The 19,024-nt window shown below is 47.9% G+C and overlaps 1 protein-coding gene across 4 annotated transcripts in view; it reads left to right on the forward strand.

Moving 5' to 3' along the window:
- CELF2 (CUGBP, Elav-like family member 2) overlaps positions 1-19,024 on the forward strand; it is a 468,221-nt gene that overhangs the window by 320,162 nt on the left and 129,035 nt on the right. For all 4 annotated transcript variants that reach the window (XM_015417989.1, XM_015417991.1, XM_015417990.1 and 1 more), the window contains exon 4: positions 8,997-9,045. In XM_015417989.1, the coding sequence (XP_015273475.1) occupies positions 8,997-9,045 (49 nt within the window). The remainder of the gene's footprint in view (positions 1-8,996; positions 9,046-19,024) is intronic.

A 19,024-nucleotide genomic window follows, 5' to 3' on the forward strand; every position in this document is an offset into this window, starting at 1 on the left:
AGAAGAGGAAGAAGAAGGAGAGGAGGAGGAGGAGGAGGAGGAGGAGATTGGATTTATACCCCGCCCTTCACTACCCAAAGGAGTCTCAGAGTGGCTCACAAAGCTCTTTCCTTTCCTCTCCCCACAACAGACCCCCTGTGAGGTAGGTGGGGCTGAGAGAGCTCTGACAGAAACTGCTCTTTTTCAGGAACAGCTCTGAGAGAACTGTGGCTTGCCCAAGGTCATCCAGCCAGGTGCAAGTGGAGGAGTTGGGAATCAAACCCGGTTCCTCCCAGATTAGAGTCCGCGCACTTAACCACTACGCCAAACTGGCTCTCTTACACCAAACTGTAAACCGGTCTGAGACTCCTTCAGGTAGACAAAAGCGGGGTGTAAAAACGTGCCCTTCTGCTTCTTCTTTTTCTTCTAGTGCTCACAATGCAGGCTAAGCCCTGCAGGTTTCAAATTCGAAACCCTGATCACCACGAAACTCCCTGGGTGATCTCAACTGGTGCCAGCCCACGTCTCTCACGTCAAGCTCCTTTGAGGAAGGGTGGACTTAAAATATAACAACTTGTATTTTCAGCTCATTTTTTCTGTCAACCACACACACATACTTGGCTCCCGAATATACTATTTGAGTGAAATTTGGATCCTGGCTGTTGGCTCTCCTTCTTACCCAGCTAATGAAAATTAGTAGCCGTGCAAAAGGGAAGGATTGCTTCTGGGAAAGGGAACCATTACAGCGGGAAAGCCACTAATTATGGTTGGGAGCCAGTCTTGGTGTAGTGGTTACGTGCGCAGACTCTAATCTGGGAGAACCGGGTTCGATTCCCCACTCCTCCACTTGCAGCTGCTGGATGACCTTGGGCAAGCCATAGTTCTGTCAGAGCTATTCTCTCAAGGACAGTTTCTGTCAGAGCTCTCTCAGCCCCACCTACCTCACAGGGCGTCTTTTCTGGGGAGGGGAAGGGAAAGGAGTTTGTAAGCTGCTCTGAGACTCTGAGTGAAGGGTGGGATATAAATCCAATCTCCTCCTCCTCCTCCTCCTCCTCCTCCTCTTCTTCTTCCCCAGCGTCCATCACCAAATCTCCAAGAATTTCCCAACCTGGAGCTGACGTCCTTCCCACCATCATCACCACCAGTGGCCAGGGGAAACCTATATGGTTTTTTTTTAATGGCACCTCTACTAGTATGCATAGTTCTTATTCCTTGACAAAAGAGCTTCCGAGGGCAGTAATTGCTTTAAAACTGATTATCTGAGGCTGGTCTTTCATTCTCCCAAGAGTTTATTTAAAACACACACACACACACACACACACAGGAAGGGCTGGTAACAGAAACATCAACAGAAAGTTGTCAATCCTGGCCGCTGCAGCCGGCGGAAGCAGAACATAATCGCATCTAAATGATTCTGCTAAGCGGCAGGCTGCATGCGCCTCTGCGTTCAGCGTTTGCTTTTGTGTACAGAAGACGGGCTATCTCGGATGCCAAGTTACAGATGGGGTTGCAGAACGCTATTTGACAGCTGATTAGAGTAATCAGATGGAAATGATGACTTAATCACCGCGACAGGCTCCGCAGCCCCAGCTAGAATCCCACCAGGTTAATCTAATTTTCTTGCCATATTTTTTTTTTAAAGCTGCTCTCCCCGCATGTGTTCTGTTTGAACAACACACGGCCCCTCCCCCACAGAAAAAAAGCATCACGCACAGGGAAGGCTACTGAAGCTCGAAGGAAACGGGGGTCGGCAACATACGGCCTATGAGTGCCCTCCAGCCCAGTGAGGATTGGCCCGCACGATCTCTTGCTGCCACCATGTGGTGACTTACTCACCGATGAATAATAATTAATAATTATCATATGGTGTTGTGTGCTGTATAGCCAGTAGATCCTAAGACTGTCCGGCAGCCAGGAGTTCTAGCTCTTTTAGCATTATGCACCAGTAGGTGGCGAGCTAGACTTGTTTCTAAGGGAGAAGAAGAAGAAGAGAAGAAGAGATTGGATTTATACCCCGCCCTTCACTTGGAGTCTCAGAGCGGTTTACAAACTCCTTTCCCTTCCCCACCCCACAACAGACACCCTGTGAGGTGGGTGGGGCTGAGAGAACTCTGACACAAACTGCTCTTTTTCAAGGACAGCTGTGCCAGAGCTTGTGACTGACCCAAGGTCACATCAGCAGGTGCAAGTGGAGGAGTGGGGAATCAAACCCGGTTCTCCCAGATTAGAGTCCGCGCACTTAACCACTACACCAAACTGGCATTTCAGAGGTGGTTTGCCAATGCCTGCCTCTGTGTCGCGCCCCTCATGTTCCTCAGAGGTCGCCCTTCCAAATACTAGCCAGGGGTGACCCTGCTTAGCTTCCGTGATCTGATGAGATCTGGCTAGCCTGGGCTGTCCAGGTCAGGGCACTTACAGATGAAACATTAGCCTAGGGCAGGGGTGTCAAACATGCGGCTCGGGGGCCAGATCAGGCCCCCGGAGGGCTTCTATCAGGCCCGCAGTGGAACTGGCCGTCTTCCGCTTCTTCCTCCAGTTCTGCTGCTGCTGCGTCATCGTAGGTTTGCAGCTAACAGATACACACCTGAACAGCATACTCAAGATTGCAACAGCACAGACATTTTGATGCAGTAATTCAGAGCAAGAGGTGTCACGTTATCAGGCACTGTTACATAAACAAAATATTGCAAGAGTGCTAATGTTTTAAGTATGTTTTTATTTTAAGTAAAAAAAAAACCCCACACCCCTTTGTGTGTGTGTCCTTTATAAAGTTTACATCTCCGCTCCCTGGCATTACATTTTATGACACACGTGGCCTGGCCCAACAAGGTCTCATTTATGTCAGATCCGGCCCTCATAACAAATGAGTTCGACACCTCTGGGTTAGGGAGTCCCTTTACCTATATTAATCGTCCTATTTCATCTCCTCCGGTGTTCCAAGGTTGATAGCAACCAGGATCGGCTGTGATCTCCCTTTGAACTCTTTGCCAAACACTTTCCTTTGTCTTGCCGTCTTTTAACTGAACCCCAGACATAATTGTTGGGAGGCGGGGCAACCCAGATATCCAATTTCAGCAATCTGCAGAACATACCATGTTTGTACTAGTTTCAGTAGAATCAAAGATCAGGATTAGGAATACATCAGAAGTCGTCCCCATAATGATTATATATAGCACATACAGGGCCGTATGTTCCGTTTCTACAATTCTTTACAGTTCGCTGCATTAGCTTCAGTATATTACTTCTTCATCGGCTGTGTCCCACTGCTGGACCTCCTGATGGCACCTGGTATTTCTGGCCACTGTGTGACACAGAGTGTTGGACTGGATGGGCCATTGGCCTGATCCAACATTGGCTTCTCTTATGTTTTTATGAGTGCTTGTTGTTGGTTTTTGTTCTTTATTATTGTCATTTTTTCCCCCAAAAAGGGCAGCTTGTTGAACTATTTTCAGTAAATGTGGCAATTGCCCTTAGACTGTTCTGTTTTGCCTTGTTGTTATCTCTTTTTTGTGGTCTTAATTCTTAAAACTATAAAAGGCTTTAAAGGTAACCACCAGGATGCCATATTTACCCTGGAAACAGATTGGTAGCCAGCAGAGCTAATGTTATGTGCTATCTGCCAATACTAACAGAAATGAATCCGGCTGCCGCATTGTGGACGAAATTATTTATTTATTTATTTCGGCTTCTGTTCCGCCCTCCCCGCGAACGGGCTCAGAGCGGATGACAGCAAAAGCTAAAACGTTTCACAGTAAGCATTAAAAGGCTTCATTAAAAAAATCATCCATGATAATGGACTAAAACCAATTTAAACTGAGCTATTAACAAAACAAGATGGCACGGGCGGTTTAATATGGTAGCCACAAAAGCTGGAGCTGCTAGGCCGAGACCAAACTCTCGGTCATCACGTGATGGGCCGTTTGAAGATGGAAGGTTCAGCCTCTGAACAACCTGCAAGGGCAGTCCTACACGGTGTACATTACAGTAGCCCATAATATAGGATGTGCTATGGGGCAAGACCTCTTTGTTCCAGTAAAGGGTATAGTTGGTGAATCATGAGAAGCAGAAAGAATCTGCTTTGGGCTATAGTCTCAGTTTGGGCATCTAGGAGGAGACCCAGATTAAAAAGCATTCCCATAGGCGGCTAACAGGATTAAATAACATAACAAAGAATTAAAACAATTAATAAATACAATATCAGTTAAAACCAGTGAACAACAACAATCACAAACCAACTATGGCGGTAATCCAATCCAATCCCGAGATAGGGGTAGTAACCAGCGGAGACTCTAGCCAGGAGATGGTCTAAGTTCGGCCAGAAGATGTTCCAGGGCACAGCCCTCAGTGGCGGCCCCTAATCGAACACCTGGCGGAAGAGCTCCGTTTTACAGGCCCTATGGAACTGTGAGAGGTCCCGCAGGGCCCTGGTGTTCTTCGGACCAGTATGAACCAAATCCTTCAAGAGGGGGGCATGATCAAAGCCGAAACATCTACCATTTTGCAGCCCTTAAAAGCTGCCCTGAGCTTTAGAGTAGAGCAGGGGTGTCGAACTCATTTGTTATGAAGGCCGGATCTGACATAAATGAGACCTTGTTGGGCCGGGCCGTGTGTGTCATAAAATGTAATGCCAGGTAGCGGAGATATAGACTTTATAAAGGTCACAAACACAAAGATTTATTTTTTACTTAAAATAAAAGCATGATTAAAACATCAGCTCTGTAAGCTGCAAACCTACTTTTGCTTTATTGACATTCACCACGGAAATCTCATGCTCAAGAGTTCTGAGACTAGGACCCAGGTTAAAACATGAAATGGCTGAGTGATTAAGAGAGTCTGGCGAAGCAAGCTATGATGTAGCAACAGTAGCAGCAGAACTGGAAGCAGGAGATGGCCAGTTGCACTGCGGGCCTGATGGAAGCCCTCCGGGAGGCTGATCCGGCCCCCAGGCCGCATGTTTGACATCCCTGGAGTAGAGTATAAATCTTTCAATTAATAAATACCTACTATAAGCGTCTTTTCTCTTGTCAAGATTTAGTTTCAATTGGAATTGAATCTGGCACTTGAGTAGCAGAACTAGAATTGTATTTGCTGGGTTACAGATAGAGTATACTGTTTATTTATTTATTTGATTCATGTGTACCCCGCCTTTCTCCCCAGTGGAGACCCAAAGCCGATTACATCATTTCTGCTCTCCTCCATTTTATGTTCACAACAACCCTGTGAGGTAGGTTAGGCTGAGAGAATGTAACTGGCTTCCACAGCACGAGTGGGGATTCAAACCCAGGTGTCCCAGATCTGGCATTCTTAACCACTACGCCAGGCTTTTCCAACCCCAGTTACTGTAATGTTGATAGAACAAATGCCCTTGGTAAGGTTCCCCGCGTGGCACAGCACATGAACTCGCTCCCAGACTCTGGAGAAAAATATGAAGCATGTGATATCAGAGACCCATCCTCTCTTCCCACCTCAAGCATGCACCAGAAGGACTCAGAGGAGAGGGAAAAAACTGTGGGCCAGAACTTTTGGTTGTTAGTAAATGGAAGCAAACTGTGTGGGACACTCCCCCCATTGAGAATACAGTTTTACTGTCTAGAGCAGGGGTGTCAAACATGTGGTCTGGGGGCCAGATGATGCCCCCAGAGGGCTTCTTTCAGGCCCGCAGTGGAACGGGCTGTCTTCTGCTTCTTCTTACAGTTCTGCTGCTGCTGCTGCGTCATCGTAGGTTTGCAGCTTACAGATACACATCTGAACAGCATTCTCAAGACTGCAACAGCACAGACATTTTGATGCAATAATTCAGAGCAAGAGGTGTCAGTTATCAGACACTGTTAAATAAACAAAGGTTCCGGTTGCACAAGCAGGGTGATCCGCTGCCGAAGGGAGGTAAATTGGAGCCGGAGCAAAAAGAACCGTGGGAGCACGATCCGACATGCCCCCGCGGCTCCGTGCTCCCTGCTCCAGCAGCCGATCACACTGTTGTGCAGCAAACCGGCAGAAGCGCGGTCGTGCGAATGCATGGAACGGGGAACAGCACTGGCTGCGATGGGCTACCAGCACTTCCCCGACCAGACGCCTTCCATTGCCACGCATCATCCGGAGGGTAGTGCTCTGTTGCTACTACCTTTTTGATGCGCGTTTGTGGGCCGAAGGGATGGATCGGGGACGGGTGCGCGCTGCTTCCCAGATGTTGTGGTGTGATCGCGCCCGCTTGATGCGCCCCCGATCCGTCCCTCTTGCGGGGCAAATCCTCCCATGTGACTGGGGCCAAAATATCGCAAGAGGGCTAATGTTTTAAGCATGTTTTTATTTTAAGTTTTTTTAAAAAACCCTTTGTGTTTGAGTCCTTTATAAAGTTTATATCTCCGCTACCTGGCATTACATGTTATGACACACATGGCCCGGCCCAACAAGGTCTCATTTATGTCAGATCCCTCATAACAAATGAGTTCAACACCTCTGGTCTACAGTCATCCCAGCAAATAAGAAATGTGGGGATTTATATGTAGGGAGGGGCTGCTATGCAGAACCTCAGCCGTGGAAGGTGTTGGGGAAGTGAAAGAAACTGCTTGAGTTTGAGCCTTTGCAGACCTTGAGCATGAACATGAAGCTGTCTTATATATTACTGAATCAGACCCTTGGGTCCATCAAAGTCAAACTGGCCGTGGCGCTCCAGAGTCGGGCGGAGGTCTTTCACATCACCTGATCCTTACCAGAGACATCAGGGATTGAACCCGGGACCTTCTGCATGCCAAGCAGATGCTCTTCCGCTGAGACGCAGCCCTTCCCTTGGTTGACCTTCCCGTGGAATCCTATGCCAGCATAAACCAGCACTGCTCTGTTCCCTGCGGCGGCGATAGAAAAACTAGAATATGGTATCCCAAATGGGAAAATTCTAGACCCTTAAATACGCATAGTGTTTATTCATTGCTAACGAGTGTTAGATCATCCTACTAAAGACCACAATGCTTCAAACCGTCTCCCGATTGTGGTCGTCAAGGGTGGGAAAGCACCCATTCGCAGCTATATTTCTTTTCAGCACAGCAGTGTCGAGCTCGTTGAGGGGGGAGGGGGAAAATCACTTACTCGGAGAGATAACCATAAGCGTATTGCTTTATGATGTAGAACTGCAATATAGCTGCCTTTTTGATAAGATGTGAGATCCGGGTGACACACTTTAGGTTGGTGGCATCTAATCTGAAGTTGGCTTTATATCATCTGTAATCGCTTTTTTTTGGAGGACCCGGGGAAAGTAGAGAACTGTTTTATTACTTTATAGCCTCAAGTAACACAGGCGGGATATGAAAAGCTTGTATTATTCCCCCATTGCTTAGAGCAAAGTAGAGACTTTGCTCCCTTTCATTCTCTCCTCTGTTAATTTTCTTACTCGCGGTGCACTCTTCCCGGATCCGTCTGACCCTTCTTTTCCCTACCCATCAACCCTACCTTCCCGTCTTCTTAAATATTTTATCGGGCAGAGCACCTGGAATATGTACTGTCGTGGTTGCTATCTCTAGAGGTCACCCCTGGGTTTAATAATAAGATGTGAACCGGCAAGTCTGTGAAGACCTACTTTGGATTCTCAGTGGTGCATGTTTTATTGAATCCAATGTTAAAGGCAGTTAACTTATCAATTGGTGATTGTGAAGGTTAAGGGAGCCTGTAATGGGAATCCTCTTATGTGAAGGAATGGGAGGCCAATTCGAATGACACATCAGCTGCACCTAACACTGCCAAGAAGCCCTTGCGCATGAAGGGGGATTCCTGCAGAGTGTTTCACGGCCAATCCCTCATGCTCCGACCTATGCGTGAGCCGCATTTGCACGCTAGTATTCTCTGGTCCGAGTAGCCATGCAAGTGTGTGCAGGCAACATATGGGAGAGCAACCTTTTATAATGTGCCTCTGACTGTGTTCGGAACATAAGAAGAGCCCTGCTGGATCAGACCAATCATCCCTCTGGTCCAGCATCCTGTCTCACACAGTGGGCGACCGCTGTTGTGTTCTTAGGATGCTGGACTAGATGGACTACTGATCTGGTCCAGCAGGGCTCTTCTTATGTTCTTAGGATGATGGACTAGATGGACCACTGACCTGATCCAGCAGGGCTCTTCTTATGTTCTTAGGATGCTGGACCAGATGGACCACTGGTCTGATCCAGCAGGGCTCTTCTTATGTTTTCAGGATGCTGGACTAGATGGACCACTGGTCTGATCCAGCAGGGCTCCTCTTATGTTCTTAGGATGCTGGACTAGATGGACCACTGGTCTGATCCAGCAGGGCTCTTCTTGTCTTATACTACTGTGTATAGCTTGGTGAAACTAGGATCCTGCTGGATAGTTTTTGCATCATTTCATGTGCCACGTTAATACTTACGTTTTGGTTCAGTTCTCCTTTTAGATTTCCGGTTGGTTCTCAAACCCCAATTCCTGTTGCATTGTTCAGTGCATATCTCATGCTGTCAATTGTATTGACTCACTGCCAGTCTGAGTAGACAATACTGATATCGACTGACCAAAAAGGTCTGATTTCAGTATAAGATAAGAGAGAAGAGAGATTGGATTTATACCCCGCCCTTCACTACCCAAAGGTTTCTCAGAGCTTACAAACTCCTTTCCCTTCCCCTCCCCACAACAGACACCCTGTGAGGTAGGTGGGGCTGAGAGAGCTCTTGACAGAAACTGCTCTTTTTTCAAGAACAGCTCTTATCAGAACTACGGCTTGCCCAAGGTCATCCAGCAGGTGCAAGTGGAGGAGTGGGGAATCAACCCCGGTTCTCCCAGATTAGAGTCCGCGCACTTAACCACTACACCAAACTGGTAACCACTACACCAAACTTCATGTGTTCAGTATTGACCTCGACAGACTATTGGCAACTTCGTATGTTCACGTGTTGATCTGTTGATAAAGCTTCCTGCAAATGGCTGCAATTTCCAAAGCAGACGTAGAAGGGGCTGTGTTGAACTCATGTCCCTCCAAGCCGCTTTACTTTCTCTTTCTTCTTCTTGTCTCTTGTTTCTAGATGCATCATCCCATTCAGATGAAACCGGCAGACAGCGAAAAGTCCAACGGTAGGTCGTGTTGCCTGAACACCCGTAACCTCTTACAATCAAGCAGAAAAGCATTTCTATCTATTTATACCACGCTTTTCTTCCCAATGGGGATGCAAAGCGGTTTACGACATTGTTCCCTCCTCTTCCGTTTGATCCTCACAACAACCACCCTGTGAGGTAGGCTGGGCTGAAGGCAAAAGGGATGGGCCTGAAGTCATCCAGGAAGATTCCATGGCAGAGCGGGGATTCAAGCCCCAGGTTTCCCAGTCCTGGTCCAGCACTGTAACCATTATGCTGTATTATGCTACATAGATGCTGCGGCAGGTCTAGAGAAACACTGAAGTTTTCTGTGGCTATCCATTTGTCTTATTGACAAAGGGAAGAGGAATGAAAACCTCCTGATGGGAGGTTCGGAGGGAGCGTAGCTTAGTGGTAGAGCATCTGCTCCACATACAGATGGTCCCAGGTTCAGTCCCCAGCATCTCCAGTTAAAAGGGTTGCGTAGTAAGGGATGTGAAAGACCTCCGCCTGAGACCCTGGGGAGCCACGGCCAGTCTGAGCAGACAATGCTGGCTTTCATGGACCAATGGTCTGATTCAGAGTAAGGCAGCGTCATGTTTTCACGTGAGTCATGTGCTTCCTCCCCTCCCTAGTGAATGCTGTGGCCTTCCAGAACATATGAGAATTGATTTTATGTGCTTCATATGGATTCCTTAAACAGTAGGGATGAGCACGAACTGGGAACATGTGGTTTGGTTCATGGTTCGTGGCGTGCCTGGTTCACAAACCATCACAAACTTTTAAGGTCCAAAGAAACTGGTTCAGTTTATGAGGTTCATGAATTGGGAGAATGGCCCCATGGCACGCTGGAGACACGAACCTATAGGATCTCTGTCTGACTCTCCTCTGCCTGCCCTCCAATTTTGGTGAGGATTGGATTTACAAGGTCTGAGTTATGGCCCTCCAAAGAAGGTGACCCCAGTAAAGTGCTTTCTAGGAAAATGACAGGCGGTCATTTTGACAGGTGTAGGTTCAGGAGTGTATAGAACAGATCCTGTGTAAGCTAGAGACACCAAAGTCACAGGGGACCTCCCCTGGATGCTCCTCTACATGCCCTCCAAGTTCTGCCCCCCCCTAATTGCTTTGAAGTCTGGTAAATATTTAGATTGAGCAGAGACAGTCTATCAATGTATCCATTCACGAACTGCCACAAACTGCTTGAAAGTTCATGGAAACTTCGTGCCAGTTGACCTGCCATGAACTTTAGTTCGCAAACCAGCCAAAATTTGTCATGAATGTTCGTTCATGAGCCAGTTCGTGCCTATCCCTATTAAACAGTGCATATGAATTGGATGCACTTGGCATGGGGGACATCCATTCATTTCCAAACAAATGAACAGAGAATCTGAAAAAGACCTACCAGTATAATTCATCTGGGTTGTAATCCCAGGAGATCTCCAGCCACCACCTGGGGTTGGCAACCCTAGGGGCAGGAAAGATCATGTGGCCTGTACAATCCCTACAAGAGAAAGGGAGCTGGTCTTGCTTTTATGGACTGAGCAAATTTGGGGGGCACCTCCTTATTTCCTTAGGGTTGCCAGCAATGCTCCCGCTAAGCTGTATTGTGAGTAAAAATTCTACTTTGTGAGCTACTGGCATTAAAGTCGTGAGCCAGCGATTTGGCTCCTGCATAAATTGGTTTGCTCTTGAGCCATCCTTCCTGAGCTAAGACAAAAATGTGTGAGCCGGAGGCTAAAAAACTGTGAGCTAGATCACACTAACTCAGCTTAGAGGGAACACTGGTTGCCAGTACCCCGGTAGAAGCAGGAGATCCTCCACCCCAAGTACTGTTTCCCACCACCCTGGAAGAAAATTTTGTAAAAATTTGTTGAGACTACAGAATTATGTCACTTGAAGGGAAGACCCGGAAGTGATGCCAGTCCTCTCTAGAAATTGCCAGAAATGCTGTGGTTTTACCATAAAGCTTCCAGTGATTCCTAGAGAGCTGTCACATCGCTCCTGGGTTTTTCACACAAACAGCCGCACCCCCTGACCCTGCCTGCCCACCCCACCCCACCCCTGTCTGCTGCAGGTTGCCAAATCGGGCTGGGCGACCCCATACTGCTTCTTACCAGCTCCCCTTGTTTTGCTTTGACCTGACTGCCGTAATGTGGTGGGAGATGGGGGGAGTCATCCAAACCTGTGCTCTTTCGAGAGCGACAGCTTTATTGATTGAGTGGCATTTCTGTGCCCTGCGAAACATGCAGGGAGCCTGAAGATGTCTGAATTGCACCAAGCAGGGCCTCTGCAAAAAGAGACACGCAGCTGCCTCGGTGCGTTGGGTTCTTAATCGAGTCCGGCTTTGCCCCTTGATTCCTATAATTTGCTAGGAGGCATGTCAGAGAAATCTCCTGCCTTCTTAGATTGCAAGAACCTTGCTTTTCCCACATGGCAGAAATAATCATCGCTGGTTTCTTCCTGCAGGAATCTTTTGCTCCTTATTAATTAGTAATCAGGGCAGAAGCCATGCACTTGGAGATTTCAGTACCTGCAAATGTAAATGATGACTGGGCCTCTAAATCTCTCTGTTGGGTTAGAGGGTTTTAATTTTTTTTTCTCCTTTCATTCATTCTCCCCCCCCCCTTTTGGTTAATTATAGTGCATCCCATTTTCTCATTTCTCTGCGGATTCGGCGAAGTTCAGAAGAAAATGAAAACTTTTGTGCTGTCCTTTATAAAGAGTTCGCAAGGGAAACAAAACACAAAGAAATCAGAACCAGGCTAATGTTTATATTCTAGCTGGAAGTATGATTGTGACGCTGGCCAATGAACTGCCAAGTGTCTCTGAGTGATTGTCTCTGATTTGACAAAGGCGCTGAGACATTCTGGAAAGCAAAACACACACACACACACAAAATGCTTCTGTAAGTGGCAGTGTACATTTTCATGGCCACACTGAGTCATCAAAGGGGCAGCATGGTGTAGTGGGTAGGGTGTTAGGAACATAAGAGAAGCCATGTTGGATCAGGCCAGTGGCCCCTCCGGTCCAACACTCTGTGTCATGAGGTGGCCAAAACCCAGATGTCACCAGGAGGCCAGAACTCCAGAAGCCCTCCCACTGTTTCCCCCCAAGCACCAAGAATACAGAGCATCACTGCCCCAGACAGAGCGTTCCTTCTGTGCCTTGTGGCTAATAGCCACTGATGGACCTCTGCTCCATACGTTTATCCAATCCCCTTTTGAAGCCGCCCATGCTTATAGCCGCCGCCACCTCCTGTGGCAGTAGATCCCAAGTGTTAATTACTCTTTGGGTAAAGGACTTCCTTTTATCCAGGGCTCTTTTTGTAGAAAAAGCCCAGCAGGAACTCATTAGCATAATAGGCCACACCCAACAGCAGGAACTCATTAGCATATTGGGCCACACCCCTGACAGCACTGCTCATTAGCATATTAGGCCGCACCCACATGTTACCAGAAGTGTGGTCATCCAGCCACACCCACCTTTTGCTTGTTATTCTGTTTACCTTGTTTGTTGTCAAAACCCAGGGCCTTTTTTTGTAGCAGGGACTCCTTTGCATGTTAGGCCACACACCCCTAACGTAGCCAATCCTAATGAGTTTCTGCTGTTGGGTGTGGCCTATTATGCTAATGAGTTCCTGCTGGGCGTGGCCAACTTGGGAGCCAGCCGGAACTCCGTTCCTGTGCGTTCCTGCCCAAAAATAGCCCTGCTTTTATCTGTTCTAAGCCTACTGCTCATTAATTTTATGGAGTACTACTTTCTCTACCTTCTCTGTCTCATGCATAATTTTGTAAACATTTATCAGTGTTGGATGATGATGATGCGAGAGAGTGTGTGCAAAGTGCTGTTAAGTCACAGACGATTCCGCAGAGTTTTCAGGGCAAGAGACATTCAGAGGTGGGTTTCTAGTGCCTGACTCTTTGTAGCTACCCTGGAGCTCCTCGGCGGTCTCCCATCCAAGCACTAACCGGGGCCGGCCCTGCTTAGCTTCTGAGATCCGATGAGATCAGGCAAGCCAGCAGTGCTCCCTCTAAGCCGTGGAGCCTTGTGAGCAAAAATTCAACTTTGTGAGCTACGGGCATTAAAGTTGTGAGCGAGCGGTTTGGCTACTGCGTAAATCAGTTTGCTCTGGAGCCGTCCTTCCTGAGCTGAGACAAAAACGCGTGAGCTGGAGGCTAAAAAAAACTGTGAGCTAGCTCACACTCACTCAGCTTAGAGGGAACACTGAAGCCTGGGCCATCCGGGTCAGGGTAAAAGACAAATGAAGGTGGTTTGCCATTTACTGCCTCTCTATGGCTGCGATCAAAACAAAAGTCTGCATGGTCAAAGCGATGGTATTCCCAGTAGTCATGTATGGCTGCGAGAGTTAAGAACATAAGAACATAAGAGATGCCAATGTTGGATCAGGCCAAAGGCCCATCCAGTCCAACACTCTGTATCACACAGTGGCCAGAAATACCAGGTGCCATCAGGAGGTCCACCAGTGGGGCCAGGACATTAGAAGCCCTCCCACTGTTGACCCCCCCCAAGCACCAAGATGACAGAGCATCACTTGCCCCAGAGTCCCTATCTATACCTTGTGGCTAAGTGGAAGTAGTGACAGACTTCACGTTCCTGGGATCCCAGATCACCGCAGACTGTGACAGCAGCCATGAAATTAAAAGATTTCCTTGGGAGGAAAGTGATGGCGAACCTAAACAGCATGATAAAAAGTAGAGACATCACCCTGCCAACAAAAGTCCGCATGGTCAAAGCAATGGTATTCCCAGTAGTCATGTATGGCTGTGAGAGTTGGACTATAAGGAAGGCCGAGCGCCGAAGAATAGATTCTTTTGAACTATGGTGCTGGAGGAGACTCTTGAGAGTCCCTTGGACTGCAAGAAGAACAAATCAGTCAATCCTCAAAGAAATCAACCCTGACTGTTCCCTGGAAGGCCAGATAATGAAACTGAAGCTCAAATACTTTGGCCACCAAATGAGAAGGGAGCACTCACTGGAGAAGACCCTGATGCTGGGAAAGATTGAAGGTCAAAGAAGACGGGGACGGCAAAGGATGAGATGGTTAGACAGTGTCATAGATGCAACGAACATGAAATTGAGCCAACTTCAGAGGACGGCGGAAGACCGGAAGGCCTGGCGTGATCTGGTCCATGGGGTCGCGAAGAGTCGGACTCGACTGTGCGACGGAACAACAAAAAATGGCTGCTATCACACGCGCCTTTAGATCCGACATAGCTGCGAATGCCTGACAGATCTAAAGGGAGCGATCAGACAGCAACAACTGGGAAGCGTCCCGCAGTCGTCGGCAACCCGTGCTGCTCCGCCACAGAAGCGGAGTTAAAAGACACCAGGGGAAGTCTGGCGTTAACGGGTTCCAATGGGCCACGGACTGACTTTCCCCGTCTGATCACGCAAGTATGTCCTCATGCCATCGGGATGGTCCAATCATGCCATAATGGCTCGGTGCCATTCCCCTCCCTTTGCCGTGCTCCACAGGGAGCCCTCAGTGCGGAGGTGCGATTCCTCGTTTAAGCACGTGGGAAACATGCAGCCAAAAAAACAACCCCCCGACTCACCCGCGGTTGCATCTGATCACACCTGGATGGGCTGAGCCCGCAGCTGCAAAGGGATGTGTGATCTCACATCTGCGTGTCGAATGGCCTCGCTTCCCCTCCGCTTCAGCTGGCGTGTGTGGCCGCAGCCTGCAGCAGTCCTGTACTTCCCTGGTGGTTTCCCATCCAAGTACTAACCGGGGCCAACCAGAGATCTGACGAGGTTGGGCCAGCCTGGGCCGTCCAGGTCAGGGCTGGGTGTGGGAGTTCCTAAGTTCAATTCCCTGCTCTGCCACAAAGCTTCCTCTGCCGGCCACATTTTTCTCAGTTTAAGCTCCCTCGCAGGGTTGTTGTGAGAAGGAAATGAAGAAGAAGAAGAAGATATTGGGTTTATACCACGCCCTTCACTACCCAAAGGTGTCTCAGAGTGGCTTACAAACTCCTTTCCCTTCTCCTCCCCACAACAGGCACCCTGGGAGTTGGGTGGGGCTGAGAGAGCTCTGACAGAAACTGCTCTTTTTCAAGAACAGCTCTTATCAGAACTACGGCTTGCCCAAGGTCATCCAGCAGGTGCGAGTGGAGGAGTGGGGAATCAAACCCGGTTCTCCCAGATTAGAGTCCGCGCACTTAACCACTATACCAGACTGGCCAAAACCCAGGTGCCCTCAGGAGGTCCACCAGTGGGGCCAGAACTCCAGAAGCCCTCCCACTGTTGTACCCCCCAAGCACCAAAATACAGAGCATCACTGCCCCAGACAGAGTACACTAAACATAGTCAGAGAGAGCACATGAAATGGAGGGGGAGGATAATTCGGGGGGGAAAGTGCAAGTTGTGGGATGTACAGGATCCCCCTCCCCCACCAATATGAACCAGCTCTGATGAATGCAGCTCACAAGAATGGCAGCCGAAACAGGGGACGTCACTGCAGAATCTCCCGGCTTTATCTATAATAACAGACCTATTGCCAGATCCTTTTAACTGGAGATTCCAGGGATTGAACCTGGGGCCTTCTGCATGCCAAGCAGATGCTCTGCTACTGAGCCACGGCCCCTCCCCAACTTTATTTTTGCAGCGCCTAGGGTTGGCTACCAGTGGGAGAGTTGGAGGTGGGCGTTGCTAGCATGATGATGTCACTTCTGGAGAAAACCCAGAAGTGATCGCAGGTAGCTCTAGGAATGGCCAGAAATTTATTACCGGCAGTCTTATGCTAATAAATTCCTGGAGATTTAGAAGCAGAGCCTGGGGACGGAGCTTAGGAGACAAGCCAATGCAATCTTGGGATGCATTAACATTGTGTCCAGATCAAGGGAGGTGGTCGTTCCGCTCTGTTCTGCTATGATCGGACCTCACCTGGAGTCCTGTGTCCGGTTTTGGGCACCACATTTTAGGAAGGATGATGACAAGCTCAAGCGTGTCCAGAAGAGGGTGACCAGGATGGTGAGAGGGTTGGAATCCAAGTCTTAGGAGGAAAGGCTGAAAGAGTTGGGTGTGTTTAGCCTGGGAAAGAGAAGGCTTAGAGGGGACATGATTGCAGTCTTCAAGTATTTGAAGGGCTGTCATGTAGAAGATGGAGCAGATCTATTCTCTCTTGCTCCGGATTGCAAGACTAGATCTAACGGGTGGAAATTACAAGGGAGTCGTTACCGGCTAAATATCAGGAGAAACTTCCTAACTGTAAGAGTGGTTGAGCAGTGGAACAGACTGCCTCGGGAGGTGGTGGGTGCTCCTTCGCTGGATGTTTCCAAGCGGAGGCTGGACGACGATCTTTCGGGTATGTTGTAGGGCTGTCTTTCGGCTGTGCTCCTGCAGAGTGCAGGGGGTTGGACTAGATGACCTGCAAGGTCCCTTCCAACTCTAACATTCTATGATTCTATGTGGTGCCACAGCATCCACCCTCCAAAGCAGCCATTTTCTCCGGGGAAACTAATGTCTGTAATCTGGAGACCCAGACTCTGTACTCTGGGAGGTCTCCAGTCCCCACCTTGAGGTTGGCAACCCCAGGCACATCTCCATGCAGGCAAGAGGCTAAATACCAAAGAAATAAAAGGGGTGTAACATTTGCCGTTTCAAATTCCATTATCCGCTTGTGATTCATCTTGGTACAAAGAGGCATTTCTTTCGATCTGGGTTGAATCCAGCATCTGAGAGATTATTGCTCTCAGTCAAGCTGTAATGATAAGGAAAGAGTTAACAGCTTTATTATAAATTTCTTTTAATTATTCCAAAGAAAGGGGGGTGGGTAGCGAAATTCTAAATCCTTCTTTGTTAGACTGCAAAAAACCCCGAGCGTACAATCTGTCCGTGTCACACCTGGATCTAAAGCTGCCTGAATTAATTAGCAACTTTTTAAAAAAATCCTATGTGCTAGTGCTAACATATGGCATTTAATTACGACTTCCAGCTCAGCACTTTGTTCCACTTAGAGTTTCGGAAATCTTTTCTGTCAGGCTTTCTGCAGAGTCAGAACACGACTGTGTGGGCTCTACTGATTTTCTTTTGTTCCCGAGGAGAGGGTTCGGTCCCCCCCCCCAACTGCTTCTATGGAAGTTATATACATTGCAAGAGGCAGGCCTTGCCTTGCCGTTAATGGTCTTCGAGAAAACCATCAAACTGCAATTAAGCCGGGTACTTAGCAGGTAAATGAGCTTGATTCAAGAAGCAAGGTGTGGAAGGGCTTTTGCTGGATAACGTGTCCGCAGAGGACGAGATGGTATTCTCCTTCTGAATGGCTTTTGAACCTTTGCGAAATGTGCATTGCTGGTGTTCACACGCACAGTTGTTATGTGCAGGGATGCTAGGCTCAAAATGTGCATTCCTTCCTGGGAATTAAGGTCACAGGGATAGGTCCTCCTTTTTTTACATTTTTATTTATCCCCTTTTTAATTACAACACTTAGAAAAAAAGCTTACAATAAATCTATAACAGGAGAGGCTTACATTCGATATTTCTCAAAAGATATACTCCATCTCTGCTGCCTATTTCGTATGTTCCTTAATAAATCGATCCAATTATACATTCTTGACCACAAGTCTTTATGTACTTCTTCATCTTTCCCTTGTAGTAAACATGTTAATCTATCAATTTCAGCCATTTCAAACAGTTTCTGAACTAGCTCTTCCCTCGATGGAGTTCTATCAGATTTCCAATTCTTAGCAATCAAAATTCTAGCTGTTGTTATAATGTATACTATCATAAAGGTAAAGGTAAAGGTTCCCTTGCTCGAAAGCCAGTCGAATCCGACTCTAGGGCTGCGGTGCTCATCTCCGGTTCAAAGCCGAAGAGCCAGCGCTGTCCGAAGACGTTTCCGTGGTCATGTGGCCGGCATGACTAAACACCGAGGCGCACGGAATGCTGTTACCTTCCCACCGAAGTGGTACCTATTTATCTACTTGCAATTTCTTGCTTTCGAACTGCTAGGTTGGCAGGAGCTGGAACTAGAGACGGGAGCTCACTCCGTCTTGCGGCACCCGGGTCTCGAACTGCTGAACTACTGACCTTCCACGGCCTGCAGTTTAGCGTCTTAACCACTTGGGCCGCCGCAGCTCCTTTTATACTATCATACATACATCTAATTTATTATTCCTGTCTGGAATAATGTTCAACAGAAATATTTCTGGTTCAAATGGAACATTAATCCCTACTATTTCTTGTATTATCCTTTGGATCCCTAACCAGTACTTTTTGATTTTACCGCACGTCCACCACATATGGTAATAAGTCCCCACATTGTGCTTTCATTTCCAACAGTTATTCAACAGTTTTGGATAACATTTGGCTAATCTGTCCGGGGACCAGTGCCACCTGTAAAACATTTGGTATATGTTTTCCTTACATGAGATAGCGCTAGTAAATTTTATCACTTTCCAAATTTTTGTCCAAGTTGTTCATATAAATACTATTTCCATCAAACTGCAATTAAGCCGGTACTCAGCAGGTAAATGAGCTCGATTCAAGAAGCAAGGTGTGGAGGGGCTTCGGCTGGATAATGTGTCCGCAGAGGACGAGACGGTATTCTCTTTCTGAATGGCTTTTGAACCTTTGCGAAATGTTCATTGCTGGTGTTCACACACACAGTTGCTATGGAGGCTTACAAGAAAACATCCGGTGAGATGCGGACGGGCGCCAGGTGCGAGGGGATACCAGCGCTTCCACGATCAGACGCCCGCCCGCGCCCCACATTTTCCGGATAACACTACACTTTCCCAGCTACTTTTTAACTCCACATCTTCGGCCGGACGCTAGGTTTGAGACAGGCGCGCAACGCTTGCCAGATGTTGCCGTATGATTGCGCCCTTTTAACCCACCCAGCAGTCGTGCCTCTCGCACAGCAGATTCTCCGTGTGACCGGGACCTGTGTTTGTAAGCCGCCTCGAGTTCCCTGAGGGAGAAAGGCAGCTAATAAAAGTTATAAGTGAATGAATCATAA

This window comes from Gekko japonicus, unplaced genomic scaffold (assembly GCF_001447785.1).
Source record: "Gekko japonicus isolate JY-2015 unplaced genomic scaffold, Gekko_japonicus_V1.1 scaffold1132, whole genome shotgun sequence".
Taxonomy (NCBI): domain Eukaryota; kingdom Metazoa; phylum Chordata; class Lepidosauria; order Squamata; family Gekkonidae; genus Gekko; species Gekko japonicus.